Source organism: Euleptes europaea, chromosome 6 (assembly GCF_029931775.1).
Source record: "Euleptes europaea isolate rEulEur1 chromosome 6, rEulEur1.hap1, whole genome shotgun sequence".
In the NCBI taxonomy this organism is placed as follows: Eukaryota; Metazoa; Chordata; class Lepidosauria; order Squamata; family Sphaerodactylidae; genus Euleptes; species Euleptes europaea.
In genome coordinates, this window is record NC_079317.1 from 68,594,512 (window position 1) to 68,621,986 (window position 27,475).

Below are 27,475 nucleotides of genomic sequence, written 5' to 3' on the forward strand. Positions count from 1 at the left end.
ATCCTAACCCTATCCCCCTGCTCCAATGAGCAGTTTGAAGCCTTCCTTCATCTTAAGGAGCCTTCCTCCAACTTAAATGACTCTTCTGTTTGACAAAAAAGCCCCCTAAATTGGAGTAAGGCCCCTTAGGATGGAAGAAGGCTCCTTGGAGGATGGTTGGATCATTAAAAACTAATCGAACTGTCAATCTTCATTTTCTATATTGTAAAGTCATCTTAATTATCTTTTCATGCTACCTGAAGAAGGCCCCATCAAGCTTCAATCTCTGATCCCCATGAGCTGATTCATTTTAAAAAATCCCTTATCCACTGAGTGTATTTTATTCTTTGGAACAAAATTGGATACATTTATATAGAATAAATGGCATGTATAGAGTAACAGTTCCTTTTCCGTAGCTCCATACTCGTTACAACCTAGGCGCAAGGCAAAGATGAATTGTCCATTATTTATCATTGATACAGTTAATCAATTAGATTCCGTTGGATTCAGAAAGTTATAAATGGGAAGCAGGATGTAAATTGATGTAGCAGAAAAGACACATTTTACGGATAAAAGAAATGTCCAATCTAGAAAAAGATACAAGAAGTGACTTGCTTGGAACGCTGGAGCCTTATGACTTCATCTGTAAATAAGATGAACCTGCCTCCACCCACCTTATGTAAAGTTAAAAAATGTCACATAACTATAATGGATGGTGACAGCTTCGGTAGGTACAAGAGAAGGTGTTGCCTCCGTGACATGCCTATGTGTGTTTTTCTGGTGTGTGTGTGTGTGTATGTGGGGGGGGGGAGTGGAGTGGTAACTGTGTTTATGCTGTACCCTTTTAAATTGCCAGTAAGAGTTCATTTGACCGTTCTTCCAAAAATATTTTTTTCTTGTTAATACAAAACTAGATGTCGGAGAGAAGTGTTCTAGACTAGCTTTCTCTTTGATACGCTAGATTTCTAAGTAGATGGGGTTATTTTCCTTCATATATTGAGCAGCATTTAACTTCATTATATGAAGTGGTACAGTTTAGACAGGTGGTGATTACTTCAGTGAAAACTAGGCCAATGTTAATGTAGATCACGCTTTGTATCAGACCATTTCATATATTGATTTTTTTTGTCGATATCTGGTTTGTCACATTTGTATCCTTCCCTTTGTTTAAAGGGCTCAGAGTTGCACCAGATTGAAGTAACTCTTTTTAGAATTGCACTGTTTCACAACGATCATGTGATTGTTAGTCTATGAGATAGTATACTGATCTTTATAACTCAACAGGGTTTTAAAGCTGGGTTTCCCACATCCTTTACTTTAATTACTACTTTAACTTAAACCCCACCCCTTCAAACCCATAATGGCTCTCCCCATATAATAGTCCCATATTGATTTCACCATAAAATTTACCTTCCCTGAGATTTTTGTCACTGTGACTATCATTAATCTTCCCACACATTGACAGTGACCAAAGCCTGCAAAACTGTAATGTGAGCCAAAGCTTAGCGAAGTATGATTTCAAAAAGCCCTGAAAAGTCTCTTTCATTAAAATCATGGATCTTTACAGGTACATGATAGATACTTTAATGTGTCTTCCTTTCAGGAATCAAAAGCTTCTGCCCATGCATAAAGCCTGTATGTGTGTGGGGTGTGTATAAATCAAGAAGCAATATAGTCCCACCTCGCCAACAAAAAACATAGTCCATAGATTTCATTTGCTTCCTTCTGTTCCTACTCAGCTCTCCCTGAAAACAGACAAATCATTTGAGCTAAGCCAATCTCTTCAAGCAAGCCTTGCAAAGAAATAAAAGAAACATCCTCATTTCTCTCATATGCTGAAAACAACAGGCCTTATTTGTAAGCTCCTAAGTAAAAAGTAATGCCCTATGATTTCTTCCCATTACATGCATCTCTCACAGCATTGTTATAAATCACATTTCTCCTGGAATACAAAGTCTTCACAAGAAAGGCACACCAAACACAATCATACAGCGCTATCATAGGTCACAGAAATCTGTGTACGCTTTTCCCCACAGAAGGACATACTTCAAATAAAATAATTTTAACACCAATAAACAATAGTGTTCCTTTCCCCCCACTAGATGTAGATCCCTTCCATTTTTGTACATAAATAGAAGAAAAGAGTCTTTGAAATATTTACATCTGCAAGGAATTCCTGTTGGTCATGATGTGGAGAGGGTGTTTTTGTTTTTGTTTTTTAAAGGTGTCTCTAGTTCTCATTTTCTCTCCATCCACGGGCATTCTTTCCAAATTTATATACCAGTCTTCTACCATCAACTCGCTCAAGAATTTCTCTTTTGTAATAGTATCTGTTAAACAGAAATCATGATGTCAGATATATAAAAGCAATCCAGCTGATTTAAATAAGATTGGCACATCCCTAATAGAGATCCCTAATATGCCTCACAGAGAAACAGTGTAGTGGTTAAGAGTGTTGAACTAGTATCTGGTAGACCCTGGTTTGAATCCCCACTCATGCTATAGTAGCTCACTGGGTGACCTTGGGCCAGTCACACTCTCTCAGCCTAACTTACCTCACAAGGTTGTTGTGAGGATAAAATGGAGAAGATGAGAATGATCCAAGCTGCTTTCGGTCCCCATTTGGGAGAAAGGTTGGTTATAAATGAATTAAACAAACAAACAAACAAACAAACAAACAAATAATATCCTTGGGGTTGCATACATTTAGCTATAACTCTAATAGTCACAGAACCAGTTCCCAAGTAACACTTCACAGTGTAATGTAGACAGCAATATCACTGCTTCCCATACGGGTACCTCATTAAAACTCCTGTGTGGTGGTGTAAAGTGCCCTTAAGTCATAGCTGACTTATGGCAACCCCAAAGGATTTTCAAGGCAACTGACGTAAGGCGGTTTGCCATTGCCTGCCTCTGCATCATGACCCCAGTAACTTGCCAGGACCAACCAAAATCTGATGAGATCGGTACATCTTCTACCTTGGAAACCCCATGAAGGGTTGCCATAAGTCAGCTGTGACTTAACGGCACTGTACACACACATTGTTATGCCACTTATGTCTTTCACATAGGGCAGAAAAACTTCAAGAAGATGTACCATATGAAAAGTAACTTTTGCCTCATCATATTTTAAGATTCTCAAGTTTATAGTATTTCATAGTCCTGTGGTTATTATAGTTCACTGGTCTTTTTAATACATCAAACACACCACACACTGAAAATGTCTAAACTAAGTAAATCATTTTTTTGTTACCTCATGGCGCGGCTGAGTTTCTCATAAGTCATGCTGTTATTGTTTTTCTTCTTTCCCCACAGTTGAGCCACTGCCTCTGATTTTAGGAATCTGAAGACACCTTCAGTCCGATCCTCCCATTTTATTAACCCTGGGTTCCTCTCTGGATGCAGGAGAATGTCTCGGATGAATTCCCACAAGTGAGTTCCTCGAGGAGCTAACATAAAATGATGTTAAAAGAAAAAATTACTTGGAGGAAAAAACATTTCCATATGGGAAGGGAATTTTTGATACTATTTTAAAAGGAGAAAAGTGTCAGCACAACTTTACAGAGATGTCTCTATAAAAGATTGGAGGCAAATGATCTTCCTAGCTTATGTGCATAAATATACATTCAACACAGAAACCAAATAGATTTCATATTATATTATTCATTCCTAATTAGTATATTATTGAAGCAGAACAACAGAAATGGCTTTTACTTTGAAATTGTAAAGTTCAGTTTACCCTAGCAAGATAAAATCACAACCTGTTTATAAAAAGGCTTGTATATGTGAACATACAGAAAGTGATGTGTCCTTAAATCTTCATAAATTGGAGCTGGGGGTGGAGAATACCCCGCCCTGCCCCTAGTGGAGGTCTAGCAATCCTGGAATGAACAAACGGGCATGAACCAACAAACTTGCAAGGCTCATTCTCATAATGAAAAATCACTCATGAATGCAGCAAGCGTATCTAATTGTAGTGGTGACTACAATTTTTATACATTACCCTAATATCTAATTATTTATATGAAGTAGTCAATTCAGTATAAAGTATTTAATTTTTAATGATCCCATTGTTTTGAATTTAATTCAAGACTGTGAAATTACCTGTCTGGAGCTGGTACTGAAGTATGGAAGGACAGCTGGGACTCATGGACCATGTGTATAGGAAGTGAATAGACGTGTTGACACAAGGTACATTCAGATTTTCAAACGTAAGAATCCACTCTGCTGACCAATAGAATCTACACTGACACATTTTCTGGTTTTCCACTACATGTGAAAATGGGGATCAACGACTAGATTCCCAGTGTTTAATGTGAGCTGCAAATGAGAATGGGGAGCTTCTTGTTATGGCTCAGACCATAGTGGTGGGAAGAGAAGAAGAGTTGACTTTTATATGCTGACTTTTTCTACCACTTAAGGTAGAATCAAACCATCTTAAAATCACCTTCCCCTCCCCACAACAGACACACTATGAGGTAGGTGGGGCTGAGAGAGCTCTTAATAGAACTGTGACTAGCCCAAGGTCACCCAACTGGCTTCGTGTGTAAGAGTGGGGAATCAAACCCGGTTCTCCAGATCAGAGTCACCGTTCCAAACCACCACTCTTAACCACTACACCACGCTGGTGGTAACTCTCTGGGACCACACTGTTTCTTCAATCAAAACTAGTCTCCCCCACTGGGCTGCTTTTATTTATTAATTTATTAAAATATTCTTATCCCATTATCCTCACAAACTCAAGGCAGTGTAAAAGATTAGCTTCGGGGGGAGGGGGGAGGTCGGGTTCTTGCATTGTTTCTCTTGGGGGAATAAAAGCAGCTGGGGGAAAAAGAATTAACAGCCTCACCCTCCACAGCACCATGACCCAGAACCCTATTGCTCAAAATCCCTAACTTGGCTGCTTTTTGATGCTTTGTACAGGAAATGGGACTGTTGTGACTTCATTAAAATGGCTGCAAGATAACATTTAGTGGCTCCCTACAATGCTGTTAAAGGTAAGGTAAAGGTCCCCTGTGCAAGCACCGGGTCATTCCTGACCCATGGGGTGAAGTCACATCCCGATGTTTCCAAGGCAGACTTTGTTTGCGGGGTGGTTTGCCAGTGCCTTCCCCAGTAATCTTCCCTTTACCCCCAGCAAGCTGGGTACTCATTTCACCGACCTCGGAAGGATGGAAGGCTGAGTCAACCTTGAGCTGGCTACCTGAAACCAACTTCCGTTGGGATCGAACTCAGGTCGTGAGCAAAGCTTTTGACTGCAGTACTGCAGCTTAAAACTCTGCACCACGGGGCTCCTCTAACAATGCTGGTAGAGACTGTTTAAATAGTGGAAGAATGCGTCCTTGACCGTTGTAAGATTTATATATCTTGGCTAAGAAATCATTCCCTTACTATTAGTATATGGGTAACACTGAGAGTAAAAGCAAACTCAGGCTTATTTATTACATTTCAACTATTCTTTTCTCCTTTGAGCTAAGAAAAAAGTATAAAACTGAGGGACTATTCAAATAGTATATTGTAGGAATAACTCTGTGATTGGTAAGATTTCCTTTTCATGAGGAAAATAATAAATAAACTGGGATGTACGGTGTTAGTGTGGTTTAATTGGTTAGCCTGTTGGAATATGTTTACTTTATTATTTTATGCCATCCTTTCCTGACAAGCCAGGCTCAGAGCAGCTCACAACATTTATATGCAATAAAACCAGTCATAAATACAATTTAAAATTATACATACTTAAAAATCCAAGGCACCCTAAGTCCATATACGATAAACAAAAACCAAACAGGAGATAGTAAAGTATTCGCAGCAATGAAGGAGAGGAGGGGGGGCAGGGAGGCCAGCAAGATGGAAACTGCCGCTGTTCTCAACCATATGTTCTAATCCCCATATCACCATAAACCTCGCTAGGGCTGTCGATTCGGTTCGTCCCGAACCGAAAAACAGCCGAATTTCCCCTGATTCGGCGGTTTTTAGTTCGGATGGAACCGAACTCAAAAAAGGAGGGAAAACGGGGAGTCGAATTCAGCGAGTTCGGGGTGTTCAGTGAATAAATTCAGCAAATTCAGGGTTTGGCGAAGCAGCATAACCGTCAGTTAGTAAGCAGCGTTCTCCTGCGGCCAATCGGTGGCCAAGCTGGATCTTCTTCCCCACTCTTAATGTGCATCTCTGACAATGGGGGTTTGCAATTAGCAGAGCTTGCCGCCCACTCTCAAAGCTCCCAGCCCCGACAAACAACTGAGCTGCGGGGAGCAAGGGCGGGGTAGGTGCGAAGAAGATGGAACAGAAGACATCCACAGTAAGACCCATTTTGGGGCTTTTCTCTATAATTTTTCTCCTGTGTGTGTGTGTGTGTGTGGAGGGGGAAACAGAGTCTGTGTGTGTGTGGGGAGGGAGCAGTTTCTGTGGGTGGGGGGGAAGCCAAAAGGGGCTTTCGCCTGTTCTGCGGGGGGGGGGTGTGCCCCCTAATGGAACAGAAGACATCCACAGTAAGACCCATTTTGGGGCTTTTCTCTATAATTTTTCTCCTGTGTGTGTGTGTGGGGGGGAAAGCAGAGTCTTTGTGTGTGTGGGGAGGGAGCAGTTTCTGTGGGTGATGGGAAGCCAAAGGGGGCTTTCGCCTGTTCTGCGGTGGGGGGGGGTGCCCCCTGAATCTCTGTCTCCCTGGTTTGAGGGGGGGGGGTTCAGTTGTGTGTCCTCAGGTTTTTCCTCATTCATAAGATCGGTTAGGTCTATTTTGATGTTTGCTCAAAACTGGTTTTCAAATTGTGACTTAAAGAATGCATTTGCCTGGTCCTGAGTCCGATGCAAAAGGGGAAATTCCATCCCCTCCTGCTCCTTATGCATAGCTAGCTGCCTCTGTCCCTTTCCATGGTTTGCAAACTTGTTGCTTTGCATGGTTTGCATGGTTGCAAACATGTTGCTTTGCATGGTTTGTATGGTTGCAAATGTGTTGCTTTGCATGGTTTGCATGGTTTGCATGGCTGCAAATGTGTTGCTTTGCATGGTTTGCAAACTTCTTCGCACCTGCCCCGCCCTTTATCCCCGCAGCTCAGCTGTTTGTCGGGGCTGGGAGCTTTGGGAGTGGGCGGCAAGCTCTGCTAATTGCAAACCCCCATTGTCAGAGATGCACATTAAGGAGGGGGGACCCCTTTCGGGGCCCATATATCAGGCCCCCCCCCGACCCAATCTTTACAAAACTTGGGAGTTCTTGCAAGAAGGGTCCCCTCAAGCTACGCTGAAAGTTTGGGACCTCTACCCCCAATAATGCCCCCCCGGAGCCACGGAAAGGCGCAATTGTGTTTTTAATGGCTTTATTCGGCCAAATTTTTCCCCTAACTCCAGATCTCATGCCGAATTGCACGGACCCGAAGCGGGGGAGTTCGGACTTTGGCATTTCCCAAATAAAAACGGGCCAAATTTTGCCGAATCCAAATTTTACCGAATTTGTTTTTCAACAGCCCTAAACCTCGCTAGGTGACTTTTGGCCAGTCAACCCTGCTCTTAAACTAGCATATCCCACAGGGCTGAAGGGAAGATAAGGTGGGGGAATATATACCCCCAGCCGCTTAGAAGAATGGTGAAATAAAATGTAGTAAATTAAAAATCCTTTTGAAAACAGATGATTTAAATCTGAAGTCAAGGGTGCTAAAATTGACTGGCTGAGGGGCTGTTGCATTCCAGTCAATATGATCTAGCCTAGTTTATTGGTTACTTTCTCACCACAGTGAACAGAAAGGGCATATGCATGCCCAGGACTAATAACAGGTTGTCCATTCTTCCTGGAATAAAATGCCTGAACAGCAACAAAGTGTAATGGAGAGTAATATAATTTGGGGCATCATTTGAATCCATGGACTTTACATTAAATTTTTATGTTGGATTTCTCTTCTGTTGCTGCCTTTGTGTTCCATTCACTTTTTTCCTGTACTGTTTGTAATCAGTCCCCATGCACAGTGACAACTCTGGATGGTATTTAACACCAAAGAAATTAGTCAAAATGTATGGAAATATGTCACCGAACTGCTGGAAATGTCAAAAAGAAGTGGGTTCTTTTAATCATGTTTGGTGGCTATGTGAGAAGGCTAAGAATTACTGGGACGTGATTTACAATGAATTAAGGCTGGTATTACAACAAAATATCCCTAAAACAGCAGAAATGATGCTGTTGAGTATAATACCTGATACCATAGTGAACCAGAGACCTTTTTTGATGTATGCTACTAATGGTATATGCCAGGAGATGGAAAATGACGGATATACCAAACAAATCGGAGTGGATTGAAAAAATGATGGAATTAGTAGAAATGGCAAAACTTACGGTGTCGATAAATCAAAAGGATGATAATGAATTTGCAAAAGAATGGGAGGCATGGTCTAATTATTGTAGAAATGAACTTAACTGTGATATTAACAAACATATTTTGATCTAATTCAGAGCGGATGTATTGGATACGGATGTTTCTGTTATAATTGAATTAGATAAATAATACAAAGAGAGAAACAATGTAAATTAAAGTATCAGAGGAGGGGAGAGGGGAAGTTAAAGAATTATACTTTTTAATATGTGAAATGGAATGTATAATGATTTGGAAAAAAATTTTATTTTTAAAAAAAACACAGTGACAACTTTGTATAGCTTACTTACTGTGCTTCTTGCTGTGGGATTTTGGAAGGTGGTCCTGTGCTTTTTTTACATCTGAAGAATCTTCTATAACAGAAAAAGGGATCACCTTGTGTTACTTCTTGCAGTCATGGTCTTGTAACCATTTCAGAGATGATTTGTATGCTACTATACAGAAGGGAAATTTTGCATCCAAAATTGCATTTTATCAGGCAGTAAAAAGGGATAACTGAAAACTGAAGAGGAAATTGATGACACAGATCAAATGGTCTGATTCTTGTACATATATATTACATACATCTATTGATGTGCATAAAAAGACTAAGGATTTATTTAGACTGGAAGGTTTTTCATATGATAGTCTAATGATATTCATGGACAGGCTTACCATATGCCTGCTTCTGGCAGGAGATCTCCTGCTGCCCACTGCCACTCAGCTGAGCAGCGGGAGGAAACTGGCCAGCGAAACAGGGGGAGAGGAATCATCATTCCCTCATGATATACAATTTCTGGTAGCAATGGTCTAGCTTTTGCCAAAAACCTCTATAACTCCCATAGAGCTTTGGGCAAGTGCTAGAGCAGGGGTCTCCAACGTGGTGCCCGTGGGCATCATGGCTCCTGCTAAGTGTTTTTTAGGAAGTGGGTGGGGCCAGGTAGGGCTTTTGTTCAGCAAGGCTTCTGATTGGCTATGCAGATTTTTTTTACAAATATTGCTTTGGAAGCAGCTGACACCACAGCACAAGGATCTGCACTGTTACTGTTACTGTTACGCTGTGGCAATCATTTTGTGGCTGGTTCCACCTCCTGTGGCAGCCATTTTGTGGCAGCCATTTTGTTGCTGCACCCACCATGCCATGTCAAAATTCACTGATTTCAGTGGGCTTAGGTTGGAGTAACTTCTGCATATGATTGTACTGCTAAGCATCTAAGACCATGGTTAAGTCCTTTGCCTCCAGTTCAGGGAGCAAGTAGCTATTCAGCTGAAGCTGGACATTCTCATCCATTAAAGCAGTGCAAACTCTCTGCCACTCTTCCGAGCTATAGTTCTAGCCTTACTTCGTTATCAGAACACATGGTTTTGATACGCTGGATTAGCAATACTAGAAAAGTATACATTTTAAAATGCCTTGTGGTTAGTACCATGCAAACATGAGGACAATGAAAAACAGAAGGACTGCTGCAATCCTAAGGATACTTTTCTGGGAGTAAGCCCCACTGAATAAAATAGGACTTGCTTCTGTGTAGATCTGCTTAGGATTGCTCCTGAAGTTTAGCCAGAGTGTTAGCCCTATGACACCTAACACAAACTCCTGTATCGGTCCTTTATTTTTCAGAGTTTTCTACAGGGCATAACCTTTGAAGATTCCCCACCCCTTTGTTATTATCTTGGAACAGATATAATGCACACTGTATGTAGTGATATTATGGTAAGGTATACCCACCTGTCAGAACACATAACAATCTAGCAAGAGCTGTTTCTGAGAAAATGAAAATGCCAAGTAGTTCTGGGGGGAAAAGTCAATGTTGTTATAAAATCTTGGCAGTTGGGACTATCCGTTTTCTTGCCAGACTTCTACTGCTCAATCCTAAACAAAGTCACACCCTTCTAAACCCACTGAATTAAATTGACTCCAAAGGGTGTAACTCTGTTTAGGATTGCACAGTTAGGGACATGTTATTTTTTTCACCTGATGCAAATACCTTGAAAAAAATATCCATTTTCAGAGTGCTGGTAATTCTAAGCTAATGAAAGACAGAAAATGTCCTCCTGTCACTGCTTATCCCCTATGCTGAGTTCTCACTCCTTTAGAACAAGCAAAAGACCCATCTGCCTAATCTATAGCTGGCAATCAGTTTTCATATATCTGTGGGACATCCAATTTCCAGGAACTCCTGTTGTGTCTGCCCTACAGGAGATTTAATTCCAGGGAAACTTAAAGCCCACACACATTCTTCCACCTACATACATGAATAAACAGTCACCACAGTTTGCTTTCCATGCAAATTACTTATTTGCATGTGCAAATGGCTTACAGTAAATGCCAGACTGTGTACAAACTTGCCTGAGGTGTTTGGTTGTGTGTGTGTGTGTGTGTGTGTTTTGTGTGTGTGTTTTGAACTTTCAAAAAGCAGTCCAGGAAATAGGTATAAATAAGAGCAGGCCTCCATTAGGTCCTGCTGAAAAAAGAAAGTCTGTGGGTACTTCACTAACATCTGGAGGAAAATCATCTCATTATTCCTGTACCCTTTTCCTACATTGGCAAATCCTGCTGCATAATTTGCTGAGCTTGTGGGAAAGCCATGAAAACTAATTAAGACTTGACGTTGTTGTCCTTATTGAAACAATAATTTAAAACCTCAAAATATTTGAGCATGAGAATCCCAGGAATTCAAAGTTACTCTTTTCGTTTTCTAGGAAAGAATACTTTCAAGCCTAGTTTGACACTACATCCTTCTTGATTGTCTTGTCATTTACATTTAAATCTGCCAAAATCACTGATTTGCCACTGACGTGCTGATTCTTGCCCAAGTATATAAACAAAGAGTTGATCACTTCTACAGAGACAGAGAGTTGTTTTGCTCATGAGGAGTTATTGAAGACAGGGCTTTGAAAAATGAAAAAAAAATCCCCATATTTCAACATAGGTGTCTTGCAAAACATCAGCTACAGCTTGCTGAAGAATATTTGCATAAAAGGGGTAAAAGTATGTGTGTTACAGGAACTTCAGAAATGCTGCAGCAACAATCAAAATACAGAACTTGTCTAATCCCAATAAAAGATTTCACATATACATGTTCAGTGCATGATTCTCACCAATACTTGATTAGCCAACACTTGATGACTTACAGTTGAATATATGAACTGGCTCTCCTGCAACACAATTAGCTTGAAATGTTGTAAGGAGATATGAAAGTTCAATCTCTGGTGTTTTATCCATGATGGCTTATTCAAGCAGGCAAACTATCTCTTGATACTGCAATCATCAATAATGAAATGTACCTGAGAATGAACATATCTCAGAAAGCTCGTACCTGAACCTTTGAAGCTGATAAAAGGGAATACTCATTGAATATTCCCATCAATGTCCGTATTCTGATGTCTATACATATAGAACCATTCACAAAAATTGAATGGATCTATACATCTATGGTAACAGAAGGCACCAACTTGTAAGGGGAACTGACATGATTTGCTTAAGCAACCCCAAACATTTCTATCCTGCCTCCCACAAAAGACTTGAGGTGGTCTCAGTATGATTCAGAGGCATTTCCCCCATATCTAGAGAGACATTCTTACCAGCAGCTTGGTGAGTAGAAGCATTGATTGAAATCTGTGCTCGACAATAGGCCTTGCTGTCCAGTAATTCTGATGGTTCAAAAAAGAAAGAATGTAATGTAACATCCACTTAAAAGGGACTCCAAAATTATTTTAAATGCTTCAATGCTTGTTAAGTTAGTTACCTACTGTGCCACCATATCCACTGTCATAGAAATAATTCTCTCCTTTCCACGATGTCATTACAGATGGATCTTAAATAAAAATGGGGAAAAAACAACAAACGTTAATTTTTGGTAAAAAACATAATTTCAATATGATTTGATAATGCACATTATTGCTTTGTAGGGTTGCCAGGTCCCTCTTTGCCACTGGTGGGAGGCCTTTGGGGCGGAGCCTGAGGAGAGCAGGGATTGGGGAGGGGAGGGACTTCAATGCCATAGAGTCCAATTGCCAAAGCCACCATTTTCTCCAGGGGGACAGGTCTCTATTGGCTGGAGATCAGTTGTAATAGCAGGAGATCTCCAGCTAGTATCTGGTGGTTGGCAACCCTATTGCTTTGGGAACATTTGAGCTATATAGTTTCTTGGAATAACAGTGCAAATCTATGCTGGTGTCAGTTCAACGAAATAAAACAGTTTAGGAGTGATCCTAAGCAGGTCTATTCAGAAATATGTCCCATGTTATTCATTGGTGCTTACTTCTAGGAAAGTGTCCTTAGGATTGATGTTTCTTTGATTGCAGTAAATTAATAACTAACCCTGATGGATCTGCAGAGATAAATTGAGATAGTCCCGCTCTCCTCAAGGATAAACGCTAGCAACCCCTTAACCTCTCTTTTCTAGAGTCACAGCCAGCAATGTACAGGCTGGGCTGTTAAACTTTGGATGGCAATTCATCAAGGCAAAAATAATTCTGCACAAGTCCCATACTGCATCAGCTGCCACGCTCAAAGCATCCTTTGCATTACTGTGGCAATGCCTATTTCTCAAGTCCAGCTTTGGTTCTTTTTATATATCCAAATGTCTGTACCTTTGTCCTTTGTAGCAACAAAGGAAAACACTGTGAAAAACACTTGAATTCTGTAAAAAGTTGCTCTTTTATTCATAAAGCCTTGATCTGCCAGCCTGAATCTTGCACTTTTATTCATAAAACCTTGATCTGCCAGCCTTCTGTGGCATCGGAAAAGGTGGAACATATTATTGTAAAAATAAAAAATGCTAATGGTTTGTCCTTTGGAACCATGTGTGTGTGTGTGTGTGTTAAGTGCCGTCAAGTCGCTTCCGACTCATGGCGACCCTATGAATGAAAGTCCTCCAAAATATCCTATCTACGTGTAGTAGATATGATTTTCATATGGGTCAGTGACGTGTCATAGACATAGAACCAATCTTTTTCTTGTAGCGTAAGTGCAAGTGTAGTGGTTAAGAGCGGTGGTTTGGAGTGGTGGAGTCTGATCTGGAGAACCGGGTTTGATTCCCCACTCCTCCACATGAGCGGTGGAGGCTAATCTGGTGAACTAGATTTGTTTCCCCACTCCTACACATGAAGCCAGCTGGGTGACCTTGGGCGAGACACGCTCTCTCAGCCTCACCCTCTTCACAGGGTGTCTGTTGTGGGGAGGGGAAGGGGAGGCGATTGTAAGCCAGTTTGATTCTGCCTTAAGTGGTAGAGAAAGTCGGCATATAAAAACCAACACTTCTTCTTCTTCTTACTTTTTTTTGACAACTGTTAATTTGGTTTCTGTTGCTTTTTCAGAATCCAAGGTTAGTTTGGGGATCTATTTGTTCGTCTTCTTAGTAAAGAATGTGATTAAAGCTGATAATTACTCACTTGCTAAGTCACCATGCTTGGCTAGTTTAAGAATTAGGACATTTTAGCTGATCTTCTACTAACTAGCTACATGTTTGGGCATCCAAACCAATGTCCTTACAATAGTACACACCCTCTAATTGTTTAGACACCTGATCTACTCATTGCTTTTTCTAAAAACAAGCCTCACCCAAATGGGGTTTGGAATAGTTTTCATTTTTGCTGTTCCACACAATATAGAATCCACTCCAATAGCAATCTTACTTAGCATAGCAGAATCTATAATAAGTCCCACAAGTTCAGGTTTTTTAGGCTATGAAAAGAGTAATGTCATAGAGAATTTGTAAGATAGAGATGCAATCCACATCTTATTGAAATCAATCAGCCACCTGCTGATGATTTCAATATATATAGCTTGAGCTATCTCAGAATTAACTCAGAAAGACAGCTTGAACCTTTTAACATGTAATTAATTCTGCCCAGATTGTCAAAATCGCTGTCATCTTCACTTTGAAATGATATTGAAAGCCAGCGTGGTGTAGTGGTTAAAGTGTCAGGATCAAATCCCCACTTGTGCCATGGAAGCTTGCTGGGTGACCTTGGGTCAGTCACACACTTTCAGCCTAACCTACCATATAGGGTCTTTGTAAGGATAAGACAAAGGAGAGAAGGATGTAAGCTGCTTTCCGTCACCACTGGGGTGAAAGGCTGGATATAAATAAAGTAAATAAATAAATATTGCCATATCAAAGATGGTAAAAAAGCTAGTAAAAAATCTAACATTGGAACCCCTTTGCAGAGTTTAGTCCAGTCTGGTGGTGGAAAGTGACGTCAAGTCACAGCTTACTTATGGTGACCCCTTTGGGTTTTCAAGGCAAGAGATGTTCAGAGGTAGTTTGCCATTGCCTGCCTCTGCGAGGGCTGAGAGAGTTCTGAGAGAACTATGACTGACCCAAGGTCACCCAGCATGTGGAGAAGTGGGGGCAAGAACCAGCATGTGGAGAAGTGGCAGATTAGAGTCTGCCACTCTTAACCACTACACCACACCAGTCTAAGTCCATTGAAATCAGTATGGCCCCTGGTATCAGTGGGCTTAGACTGGAGTAATTGCAATGTAAATTAGAGAAAGGGAGGGAGAATGTTGTTCATTCTGTTTCAGAATACAACAATTTTCCTTGAGGTGATGACAACACCTTTATAGAAACCTCTTTCATTTAAAAAGCAAGTACTTTTCTATTATTTTCTTTTAGATATTATGAATTTCTAAATAAAACAACAATAGCTCTTTATCAGTGCAATCCTAAAGGGGGGCGAATGGGCTTAGAAAGTATCGTGACTCCAGCGCCAGCGTAAATGCCACTTGCACCATCCTAATGGGCACTTACGCTATTATGCTGGTGCCAAGGAGAGGCATGGCAGCACCAAGCATGGGCGGCGGCACAGTGGTGGCGCTCCTCTAGCACAAGGGCTTGCGCCGGCACCAAAGCGGGAGTTCCTGGGGGCAGGGCTGACGTTAGTCTGCTCCCTGAGCCCTTTCATCCCAGGAACGCTCCCTTTTGCCAGCAGAAATGGTGGCACAGCCTGTGGAACATCATACAGCAGTTTCACGGGTATTCGGAGATTTTTCCTGATCAGCTTGCTGGTTATGGCGCAGCAAACCACTCAGGAGGTGGCATGGCTGCACCATGGCTGCGCCGTCCCCAGCTACACCGCAACTACCCCTCCTTAGGATTGTGCTATATATCATTTTTGAAGACACATTTTGTACTTGATCAGCTTTATAGCTCAAAATCAAACAAAACACAACGAGCACAAATGAAGCCAAAAGCTGGCTTCTAAGTCTAAGTGATTTAACTGAGTCATAATGCTTCCTCAGTTGAACTTTATAATTAATATTATTAAATAAATAATAACATCACAAAAGGTCGACATGGGTTTCCTTTGAATCAATTGATTCAAAATATAGCTAGTTGTTTGTTGATGAGGGCAAGACACTATCAGCATAAAAGACCAGCGCTGAAACAGCTACATTGGTTACCAGTTTGATTTCATGTTCAGTTAAAATACATAGTATCTTTAAAAGACTTTATGACTTAGAGCCCACATATCTGAAAGACCACCTCTCCTGACATGAATCCATGGTCTCTTAGATCTGTCTCAGGTAACAGTCTTTCTGTGTCTTCCTCCCATCTTACTTGTTCACCTCAGCAAGAAACAAGGTATCATCTATCATGGCACCATGTCTGTGGAATGGTGTCTCAGAAATCGCACACTAAACCCATTCCTAGCTGTCTTTCACAAGGGCATGCAAGACAGTCCTTTTTCAATTTTGTTTTTAGATGCGTTAAATCTGTATAGTCCTTGTAGGGTGTGGCGACAGGTATTTGATATTATATTTTATGGCTGATATACCAGTTTAATAACTAGCTTCAAGGGGTAGTTTATAATTTTTGAGTTATTTTTAGATTTTATGGTTTTAAATGTATCTGTTGTTAGCCACCCTGATATAAAAAAGAGGAATATCAATTACTGGAATAATTTTTAAATTGATAACATATAACTTGTTAAAATATAAATGTGGTTCCCTTCCCTGCTCCAAGCCCTCCTAATTTTGCTACAGACAAACATTCCCTTTGTTCATTGCTATGGCTTGCCACCATAATCACCCACCTGCTTGTTCTGTTTTAACAATGGCATTGTGTGATGGGTACATTTCACTTCCACATTGACCTGCAAGAGAACGTGCAATGTGTAATTCAGTTCACAGAAAGGAAGGATTTTAAGCAAAGACTCGCCTAACCAAACCAATGTTGACAAACCATATTCAAATCAATGCCAGATCTAATAAAGATGTAGCAGAACAAAACAGAAAACCAGTTGTATGGAGTACAGCTTCTAATTAAAAACGTCTTTCCATATTGTTGTTGTTCCTGGCTGCTCAGCATACCCAGGTCTATCTTGCAAATACAACTCCTTATCATGTTAAAATATATCTCAACAGAGCAATTCGGAACACACCGGTGAATGCAGTTTTCCAACAAAATCAATTATTCTCTTATTGAGCAATCAACTTTCTTTTATTATTCTCTTATCAAGCATCTGTCATTCTTATGGAGAAGAAAATTTCAGTTTGACTAGGGTTATACAAAAACTTTTGCAAAGTTATGGGTCAATAAGATTGAAATATTTCCATTTCCTCCTCATTCATCCTATTTATAGATATAGAGGAAACTTGTTTAGGGGGTGGGGGAGATTCTGGCCAAGAACCTCTCCCAGGGGATTTGGCAAGTGCCCCTCCCTTTGTCAGTATTTGGGTGTCCTTTCCTGCTGAGGCTGCCATGGAGCCAGAGCAGAAGTCGAGATTTTACCTAGGATGGCACTGGCAGGAACAGGATTAACACCTCTTTCCGAGAGATAAAAATTTCCACCAGCTGTTAGAAGATTCACTTAGTGGTTGGGAGCTTCTTCAAAGAATGAAAAGGAGAAACTGAGCAAAAATAGAAAAAATCATAATGAATCTAGAGGACCCACAAGGCCACAAGATTCATCATACTGCATGTAAATTTATTTTTCTATAATTGGTAAAATGGCCATTATGATTGACAGCATGGCAATTCCTGTCAATACAAACTATGCCATATTAAAGTGAGATCTTTGCCTGCCACATTAAAGAGGTGCCATCACATACACAACTGCTATTTCAGCAGCCCCGAAGACAAGGCTGTGAGAAACAGTCACATGTAAACCTGTCCATACTTTGATACTTTGATGTACTCTATGACTGCTTTTAAGATATGAGGGGTTTATTAAACCATGATGCATTTACCATTCCACTTCAGATGCTGAAGGTTGCTATAAAGAAGCTGTCCAGCTGTGCCAGCGGCCCGAGTGAAATCTTGCAAATTCATATTGCACAAGTGTTCTCCACTGATATCAAACTCCTGGAAAGGAATACAGGAAGCATCCAACTGGTTGGTGTCCAAGAGATGCTGGAGCCATTCCCAGACCTGGTACTTCGTCCAGTATTGAGGATGTATTTCATGCCACTGAGTTCCAAAAAAACTGCCTGATACTGTAAGAAGAAAGGTTGAGGGTTTTTTTCTTCATCACTTATCACCAAACAAAATAGGCTATTCCCCCCCCCCCAAATAATGTGGTAAGATGATATCTGGATCCCTCGCCAAGATAATTTTATATTTTAGGCTGATCATGCCTTTCTGACTTTTATGACTCCCATCCTGACAATCACAAACCAGCCATATAAATGTACAAAATCTATAGTAAGTATAGATCCTCTTTAAGGAACATTGGAAAAAACATTTGTCCATTTGAATACAGGTCCTCTATTGGTGAAGTCTGGCAGGATATAAAAAGAGCAGGGGGTAAGCTCAGTTTCTTCCTGGAGCTGTAACTGAAATGACATGTGTGCATACCAATGAACTGACCACTGACTCAGCATCAGATGTGTGCCTCCCTTTCTTGTACCAGGTGGCTGTCCATTTTTAATTTAAAAAAATAAACGTGTAGCAGTTCATGCATTAATCAATTCATTCACTGCCTTATGTATTTATAGGCCTAACTGATTTAAAGTACGGGGTGTTTCTGGGTGACATCACTGGGGGCAGCCAATCAGTGCTATGCACAGCTGTCTTGTCCTTCAAACATGTAGAACTGGCTGTGTCTACATCCCTGTTTAAAAACAGCTGTGTGACAAGGTACAAGGGGGAAAGGGTTTAGTTGCGTTTTTGTTCTTTGAAAAACAAAGGGAAACGCTCCATTGGAAGTACACCATTTTAGTGAGTTACACCTTTTTTAAAAAACCAGGAAGCTTCTGCTCCTGCCAGTCTATAGTTTAAAACTGCTGTAGTGTCTCATGGCGAGTCGGCTGTGGGATTTTAAAATTACTTTAAAAATGAGATCACGGGACCAGTTTCTTATCATGCTATGACAACCACAACAAAATTGATCCTTGATCCAGGAGCATAAGATGTTCACAGAGTCAGGTCTTCCCCACACTTCCCCTCCTCAGTGCTCCCGTGACCCCTGCACAGCCAATGTTGCGGATCGATTGACCCTCTTGGATAAATGTCATGTGTGAGGGAATCAGTCTATAGAATTGTTCCAGTCCCACTAAATTCTTCAGCTCTTCAAAGGTTTTTATATTACTCCCTTCTATCCATCTGTTTAGGGCGCTGTCTCTTCTACAGCCCATTTGGGAATAAGTTTCTCCTGGTTTTCTCATCTCACAGAATGCTTTTCTGCTTTGTTCCGCTGTGAGGCCATATCTCACCCTCACTCTTTCTCTGAAAATAGTCTGAGATCTCTTCGTCTCTCAGCTCAGCATAAACTTTATTCAGCCCACCACTAATCTGAGGGCGCATATATTGCATTCTGTCCCACTCAGGGATCCTAAGGTCTCTGCGTGTTCTTTCAAAATTCAAAAAGAATGCTTCTACGTCATGCCCTTTCTGATATTTGGGGAATCTTTTTTGTTCTATGACAGGAACATTTTCATTTCTGTGGGGTCTTGGTAACCCTGCTCTTAATTGTAGCCCCCTCATCTTTAAACTGTGCATCTCTTTTGCGTGTTCCCTCTCAGATTCCCACTCTTTTTCTCTCTCCTCCATTCCCGCCATTTCTGCTTGGATTTTGGCCAGCTGAATTTCTTTTTCAGCTTCAATCCTGGCTGCTTCAATCTTAGCTTTTTCTTGTTCCCTCTCAGCCTCTATCTTAGCCATTTCTATTTTCATTTCCATCAGCTCTAATTCCTGATTTGGGTTTTCTTCCCCACCAGAAGCCCCCCTTGGCTGTGTATCACCCTGCTGATCTCCTGTTTTGCCAGGCATTTTTGTTTTGAGGTAAAAGTTGTTCTTGTGTGGTAAAAATTTATTCAGATGTTAAAATTATTTAGGCTGGGACTTGAAAACATGGGTAATTTCATATTGCGGCGCTGCCACCAATAAATGTGAGGGTTTAGCTTCCCTGAACCCACAAGCTTGCCACCGTTGTTATGTGAGGAGAAAGTTTCCATTGGCTGTCCTCAGATGTAATTAAGAGGCTTAGAGGCTGTAGTTGATTTTATAATAACGAAGATAATCAAAATTTATTATGTACAGAGAGGTAGATAGATTGATAGCTTTATTTCAAGAGAGGCACAAAGCACAGTTGGTTAGGAACAGTTCCGATCTGGAATGCTTTCAGCTTGATGTACTATGCTAAGATGGTTACAAGATACAGCACCACACTTAGTTACAGCGCAGACTCTTCCATCTATTCAGTAACTATTCAGACTTTATTCAGTATAGGTTACACTCAGTGTGTTTATACTAGCCCAGGAAGGAAGACCCAACAGATCTCTCTTCTCTGGAGAACACTGGAGAATGGCGGTTTATCCACAACTTCACTGAAACTTTCTACAACAAAAAATTGCATCCAGTTGTAGAGTTTTTCAGTATTAATATCATATGGATAGAAATGTTTTGACAAATATCAGAGTAGGGAAAACAAAACCATTCTCTAAATATTGTCGAAGGCTTTCACGGTCAGAGTTCATTGGTTCTTGTAGGTTATCCGGGCTGTGTAACCGTGGTCTTGGAATTTTCTTTCCTGACGTTTCGCCAGCAACTGTGGCAGGCATCTTCAGAGTAGTAACACTGAAGGACCATTCTCTATTTGAGTGATCTATTTATTACAGTGGTATTTAGATCACAATGGGTAGCCATGTTTGTCTGTAGCAGTAGAAAAAAGCAAGAGTCTACTCAGACTGGCAGGGTCTCAGGCTGAGATGTTTCACATTACCTGCTTTCTGATCCTTTTAACTGGAGGTGCCGAGGATTGAACCAGGGACCATCTGCATGCCAAGTCGATGCTCTAGAGCTGAGTCCCAGCCCCTCCCCTCCAGCCTGTCCTATTTTTCACAGAGTAGTTGTGATGATAAAATCAAAGAAAGGAGATCTTTGTATGCTGAGAACATAAGATGAGCCCTGCTGGATCAGACCAGTGGCTCATCTAGTCCAGCATCCTGTCTCACACAATGGCCAACCAGCTACTCTGGCAATGAAGGCCTTCCCCTGAAGTTGGCTCCTGGCGGTGGTTTGCAGAGGTTTACTGCCTCTGAATCTGGAGATCCCCTTTTAATCACCATGCCTAGTGGTCAGTGGTAGACCTATCCTCCATGTATCTGTCTAATCCCCTTTTAACATACATAAACCTTTATTGGCATAATAACAGCATTATAGCATTTAATCCCCTTTTAAAGCTGTCTGGGCCTTTGGCGATAACTGCATCCTCTGGAAGTGGATTCTATATTTTAATCACTCACTGTATAAAGAAGTATTTGCTTTTGTCCATCCTGAAATCTACTGCCCACCAGTTTCACTGGATGCCCTTGAGTTCTAGTAATTTGGGAGAGTGAGAACATTTTCTCTTTGTCAACTTTCTCCACCTTGTGCTTAATTTTATAAACTTCTATCATGTCCCCTCTTAGTCGTCACTTTTCTAAACTGAAAAGTCTCAGACTCTTCAGCCTTTCCTCATAAGGAAGGTGCTCCAAAATCCTTGGAGGAAGGGTAGGATAGATATGCAAGACAGAGAAATGAGACAGAAATCAACACAAAATTAAAACAGCTATTTGAAAGTATGGATAGCTCTACATACTATTGTAGAAGAGAGCATTGAACAGGGCAACCAGAGTAGCACTAGAAGAAGGTAACTTCTGTGGATCCCCCCCTCACTGCAGCCTACTGTGCCCACATAATTGTGCTCCTGTAGGAACAGTGTTGGGAGCAAATCAGAGTCTGCAGCAGGAGGGAGGAATCAGCAAAAATCTGAAAGAAAAGCCATTCTGTTTCAACAGAACACCACCTTAAGATCCAAGCCTTCATGTTTTAACTGAAAAAGAATATTGTGAGTCTGCTGGTGATGCATCTTTTCCACATGCACACAAGCCATTAAAATTAGTCACACCAAAGTCCTACAGAAACTATAATGAGAGGAATTAGAAGCAAGTACTTTTCTTTGGATATTGAGGCCAACCAACATATTGCTTCAAAAAGCTCTTTTGCCTGGGCAGCCCATTCCTACAGGAGGGATAGATCCACGGCAGCCAGGAGAGGTGGAGCCACGCTGCCTTCTCTGAGGTTTCCTGGCCACCGTGGAGAAGAAAAGGTATTTAAAAATTTAAAAATGGAAAAATTGGGGGAAATTCCCCATTGATAACACCAAGGCTGCACCACCAAAAAAGGTGGCACAGCCCCGCCGCCACTCAAGGGGGCGTTCCCGGGGTGAACAGGGTTAGGAAGCTGCCCAAATGCAGCCCCTCCCCCCGAGAACATGTCCCCACGCCAGTGAAGCCATTCTCTTCCAGGATTTATTTCCTGGACTGGCTGTGCTGGTGGCGAGGGCTGGCAAGGGTTGGTGGAGCTCCATCACTCCCAGACGCCGGCATGTTGCCTTCCCCCTCCCGGGATTGCAGCCTTAGTCTATATGATTTTAGTGTAGGATCTGATCTGGAATTCTGAGTTCATTTCTATTCAGAGCTGCAAGTGAGCCTGGAAAGGTAAACGGCTGAGATCCTCCTAAGCAACTCTTCCCTGCTCCTTTTGGTAGACAACTATGGTTGCCAATTCCAGACTAGGAAATTCCTGGAGATTTGGGGGTAGAGCCTGGAGGAGGTGGCATTTTGGATGGGGAGGGAGGTTAGCATAGATGTGATGCTACAGTTTGCCCTCCAAAGGTGCCATTTCCTCCAGGGGAACTGAGCTCCGCAGTCTGGAGATCAGTTGTAATTTTGGGAGAACTCCAGGCCCTACCTCAAGGATTGTACCTCCTTCTCATACCTCTTCTCACATCATTCAAAAGGAAACAACCATTTCTGATGACACATAACAGCCTATTTACAATTCATCAGGAAGAGCAAAGTTCACAAAAACTTTGTATGGGTATTTTAGGGAAAAGAGTTATGGTTTGCAGAGTTTCCCAAACTTTTTGAGTCATGGAGCACTTTTCAGGAGAGAAATTCATCACGGAGCACTAATTTGCACCTAGCACCTACATACTAAACCGAATGACAGTAGTATTTTTCTTTCCAATGTCTTCATGGAGCACTAAGAGACGTTTCACAGGGCACCAAATGCTCCTCGGAGCACAGTTTGGGAATATCTGTTCTAAAGTAATAATCATGAGTTCTTTTAGAGAATGTTGGGTTTTGGAAAAATATCCAAATATTGATCATTTTCTTCCTACAATTTACTGTATTTTTCAAAGTGCCACTAGATTCTTATTTTTCTTTCCAATCTCTTCAAACTGGAGGAGGGCAAGAGAAATACATACAACTCCCAGATGTAGGGCGAAAACGCACGGTCGCTTTAGCCTCCTTTCTTCCCTGTTCCAGCCAGGATTCAGCCAGGATCGAATGCACGTTCGTGCGTTCGATCCTGGCTAACTCCTGGTTGGAACAGGGAAGAAAGGAGGCTAAAGCGACCGTGCGTTTTCGCCCATTGTCACAGATCACTAATGGTAAATTATTCCTACCATTACATGTGGGATATCCATCTGTCCAGGACGGCTGTTCATGGAGAAGACTTGGGACGGAATTAAGACTCATCCTGCCAGTTCCTTCTAAAATCATGATCTGTAAAGAAAAGAGCTTACTTAGCTTGCACTTTTTTTCAGAAAAGCCAAAAATATCCCATTAAAACTGAAGCAAACAATGCAAAATGTTTTCTGAGAAGACACAGCCCAGGTTAAGAACACGTCACCACAGCCCCTTTTTGGCTGAAATAAAATCTCCTTGTTGCACACATTACCATCCTTGATTTTCATAAGCACAAGGCAAGTTTTAACATCACTCATCCATAAAAGAATAATCTGTGATCAAGAATGAAGCAGAATAAAAATGCTTGCTTCCTGAATCTCTAGTGTTTGAAGTTTTTTTAAAGTTTGTTTTCTTATTACATCTTTGGTTTAATAGTATAAATGAAAATTCTACCTGATTTATTTTACTTAGAATTTAAAAAATCCTGGAACCATCTCTCTCTCTTTTTAACTAATAAGGCACATACAACATTGTTCATTCACTTTTGATAGTCATGGAATCCTTATTTCTCTGGGAAAAACAAAAATACTACAACATTTGAATAAACAGCCATTATAGAAAGTTCTCAACTGGTATTCATTCAATTTATTTTTTATTATCCTTAGAAATGTATAACTATGGTAAACATAAACTAATTCAGGCTTCCAAAGAATGTTAAAGATTAACGATGAACAAAAAGTAAGCAAGAAGGAACTCAGACGAATGAAGGAGGCAGGTGAAGAACATTTTGCAGTACGTAACATATATTCTTTTATCTCAGGCTTCTAATATATATACATAGAGAGAGAGATTTCTAGTTTTACAAATTCTATTTTAGATTCCAAAGATCCATATAACAGATAGGTCTTTTAAGATCCCTTTTAAGATTAACTACAAAAAATACTTCAAAGATTCCATGCAAAAAGAAAATAAACCAAGCTAAGGATAACATGAGAACCAGTGTGATATAGTGGTTAAGAGCAGCAGACTCTAATCTAGAGAACTCAGTTCGATTCCCCACTCTTCCACATGAAGCCTGCTGGGTGACCCTGGGCCAGTCACAGTTCTCTCAGAAGTCTCTCAGCCCACGCAGAGGCAGGCGATGGCAAACCAAACCACCTCTGAATGTCTCTTTTTTGAAAACCCTGCAGGGTTGCCGTAAGTCTGCTGTGACTTGATGACAAAATCACACACACACAAGGATCACATAATTTTTTTAAACCCACAGATGCCAAAATGGTGCTATTTTACAGCTTTTCTCAGACATGCAATTAGAGAAGCATTAGAAAATTAGACGAAAGTGCCCACATTTACTATTGTTTGTTAAATTCTTCTGCCAGAGTCTCATATAGCTATAAGAGCCTTTAGTTCCATCAGTCCAACAATACTAAGAGATCACAATAAAACACATTTTAAGGCTCCCCACCCGTTTATTTGTTTGAGTTATCAAACTAAAAGCTACTGATCCTCAAGTTCCCTTCAGAGATTCTAGAAGTTCTATATATGTTTTCAATGTTCTATATGTATTAGTTGGGTCGGTTAACATGGAGAAATATGCAATGTTTTGAGGAAGAAGTATAGCACAAGTACCTGGACCAAATGTATGAGAGGATGGTCTTAATGCTTCAGATCATTAGGCATGAATTCACAAAGCATGACTAAATTGTTTTACAGATGATAAGCCTGATCCAGCAAAAGTTAGTCATGCTTCTCCCAAAGAAACAATGGTGCTTGAGATGACTAACTGGTTCTACTGGTTTCAACAGGACTTAGCTATGACTAATGTTACATGGATTAGTGCTGATGCCTACTCTCAAATGGTTTGAAATAATTTCCATTGTTTTTATGTGTAATTTCATTTGAAAGTTTCATGGATTTTCATATGGAGAAGAAAAAGGACCATCAGAAACTGTGCACAGTATTCCTAATACCAATGCACTGAAAAAGAAATGAAGGTTCATATGAATGAACCATCTTATCATTGATAGTGAATGGACAAGTCAGAAGCAAGCAATCTACAATAGCAGTTTAGTCAGGATAACTGTGCCAGTTTGGGTCTTTCACTGCGGCCAGTTCTAAAATGAGGTGAGGTGGTCCCCTCAGCTGGTGGATTCATCACTACTGCCTCTCCTTCATCCTTGGCTCTGCCATCTTGCTCTACCAGTCAGCTGGCCATTCACACCCAGGATGCAGAGCTGGACGTGTTCATGGAGGGCAGGGCTATCCATGGCTTCTAGTCAAAATGAATACTAGTCATGATGCATACCTATTCTCTACAATATCAGAGGATCATGCCTATTATATTAGGTGCCGTGAAACACAGGCAGGATAACGCTGCTGCAATTGTCTTGTTTGTGGGCTTTTTAGAGGCACCTGGTTGGCCACTGTGTGAACAGACTGGTGGACTTGATGGGCCTTGGTCTGATCCAGCATGGTTTTTCTTATGTTCTGATGCTGCTTCCCAACTCGTTTTGCAGGTGTCTTTAAATCAGCACAATATGCCATTGCAACAAATGCAAGAGTTTGGGAAGCTTAACTGGGTACATACAATTTGCATCTCTGTCTTTAAAGATGTCTGGAGAATGAGGAAGGAAGGCATGTTAGCTGCTCCCGGGCAGGGACAGGGGCAGGGAGAGGCAGCTGAGTAGGTCAACAATGAAAGGTGGTGGAGTGGTACACAGCCAGCCACAAAAGGGGTGGTGAGGGGGGTGGTGGCAAAGAATGGCATCTGAGGGCACCATATATTGAGGTGGCACCTTGTATTAAGCTCCCACAGCCCTGATACATCATAACCTGTAACCTGGGTCCTACAGAGACCTTCTCTACTTGTTCCACACAATGCCTGATAACCTCATTACAGCCATTTGATGGTCCAGCATCCCCTTTCTGAAGACTAAGACTGGGGGATCCACAGATTTACTTTATGCAAACACGAAGGCTTGGGAAAACCAAGTATAATTTTGACGGCTTGATTTTGAAGAGCAGACCACCATGCCATATCAAACACTGCTTGGGAATGTGTCATCTATTTCAAAGCTGGTTTGCCATGAGGCATGGAAAAGTGCTGTTCAGGACAAACATGTAGACAGAAGCCTAAAGGATATGGAACTAGTTGTGTGGTCCTTTGTATCCAAGGCTATGATATCACCTGCCTGTATCTGCTGAGAATGGTGGTCTACACCAGGGGAAGGTAAGGCTCTCCTTTGTGAAAGATAAGGGTGTGGACATGTTTAGATTATTTCACATTTATTGTTCTTCTCTGATTCATCATCTGCATCTTAGGTTAAATTACCCTTCCATTATATTTAGATCCTAGTTAGAGTGTGCAATATCTGCAGAATCAGGCTCTAAGCCTCTGATTCCCCAAGCCTATCAGGAAAGGGTATAAATTTACATATTTCATATTCTCCCTCAATTAAATCAACATAGAAACTCATGGAGAAATGAGGACAGATTTCTGCACAGTGTTCTCAGAAAAGGTTAATGCCATGTGATATACTAGTTTGGTGGGAAAGTATCCTGCATGAATTTATTTTAATCAACAATGTTATAAATATATCTGACGCCCTTATAAATATTTAACCTTATGTCACAGACTGAAAATCTGGAAGGTTTGCAGGCTTTAATTTGTTTTTATAGTATGGGATATGCATTTGCAATGTATGCACATCCGTGTAGTTATGTTTATTGATGAACATACATGTATCATAAAATGATATGTCACTTCAGTCTTAATTATGACAATATTTCAACATAAACAAATAGTTGGTAATAATTGACAGACCTGTAGAAAAACTCTGAAATTAACCCCTTGCTGAAAGTCCAGGAAGGAATAGCCCAGGAACATTTCTGAAAGGATTTAGCTTAAGACATTGAGCATGAGTTGTATGTGTATGCATTCTGAGGCAACTAAATCAGCAGATGACTTGATGGATAGGAGGAATCACATTCCTCCCTACTTTTCCTTCTCCCTAAACCATCTCTATACTTCCTTTTTCTTTCCCCTAGCACAGGGGTCAGCAAACTGCGGCTCGAGAGCCGCATGTGGCTCTTTGGCCCCTTGAGTGTGGCTCTCCGAACTTGGTTCAGAGCCCCTGCTCTCACGGCCGCTCGTGCAGGCAGCCTGAGAGGGAGAGAGCGAGCTAGCACGAGAGAGCAGGCGAGCGGGCACACTGTCTCCCCCCACCGCTGTGGAGAATGGCCGGGTCCC

General features: G+C 41.1%; 1 protein-coding gene across 1 annotated transcript in view; it reads right to left on the reverse strand.

The window, feature by feature from the left end:
• Nucleotides 1–2,209: 2,209 nt before the first annotated feature.
• EHF (ETS homologous factor) overlaps nt 2,210–27,475 on the reverse strand; it is a 58,502-nt gene continuing 33,236 nt past the window's right edge. Inside the window, exons 2-9 of the mRNA XM_056851542.1 lie at nt 23,223–23,322; nt 17,518–17,763; nt 16,362–16,421; nt 12,065–12,133; nt 11,901–11,969; nt 8,627–8,689; nt 3,233–3,428; nt 2,210–2,309 (exon numbers count right to left, since the gene is read on the reverse strand). Coding sequence (XP_056707520.1) covers nt 2,210–2,309; nt 3,233–3,428; nt 8,627–8,689; nt 11,901–11,969; nt 12,065–12,133; nt 16,362–16,421; nt 17,518–17,763; nt 23,223–23,322 — 903 coding nt within the window. The remainder of the gene's footprint in view (nt 2,310–3,232; nt 3,429–8,626; nt 8,690–11,900; nt 11,970–12,064; nt 12,134–16,361; nt 16,422–17,517; nt 17,764–23,222; nt 23,323–27,475) is intronic.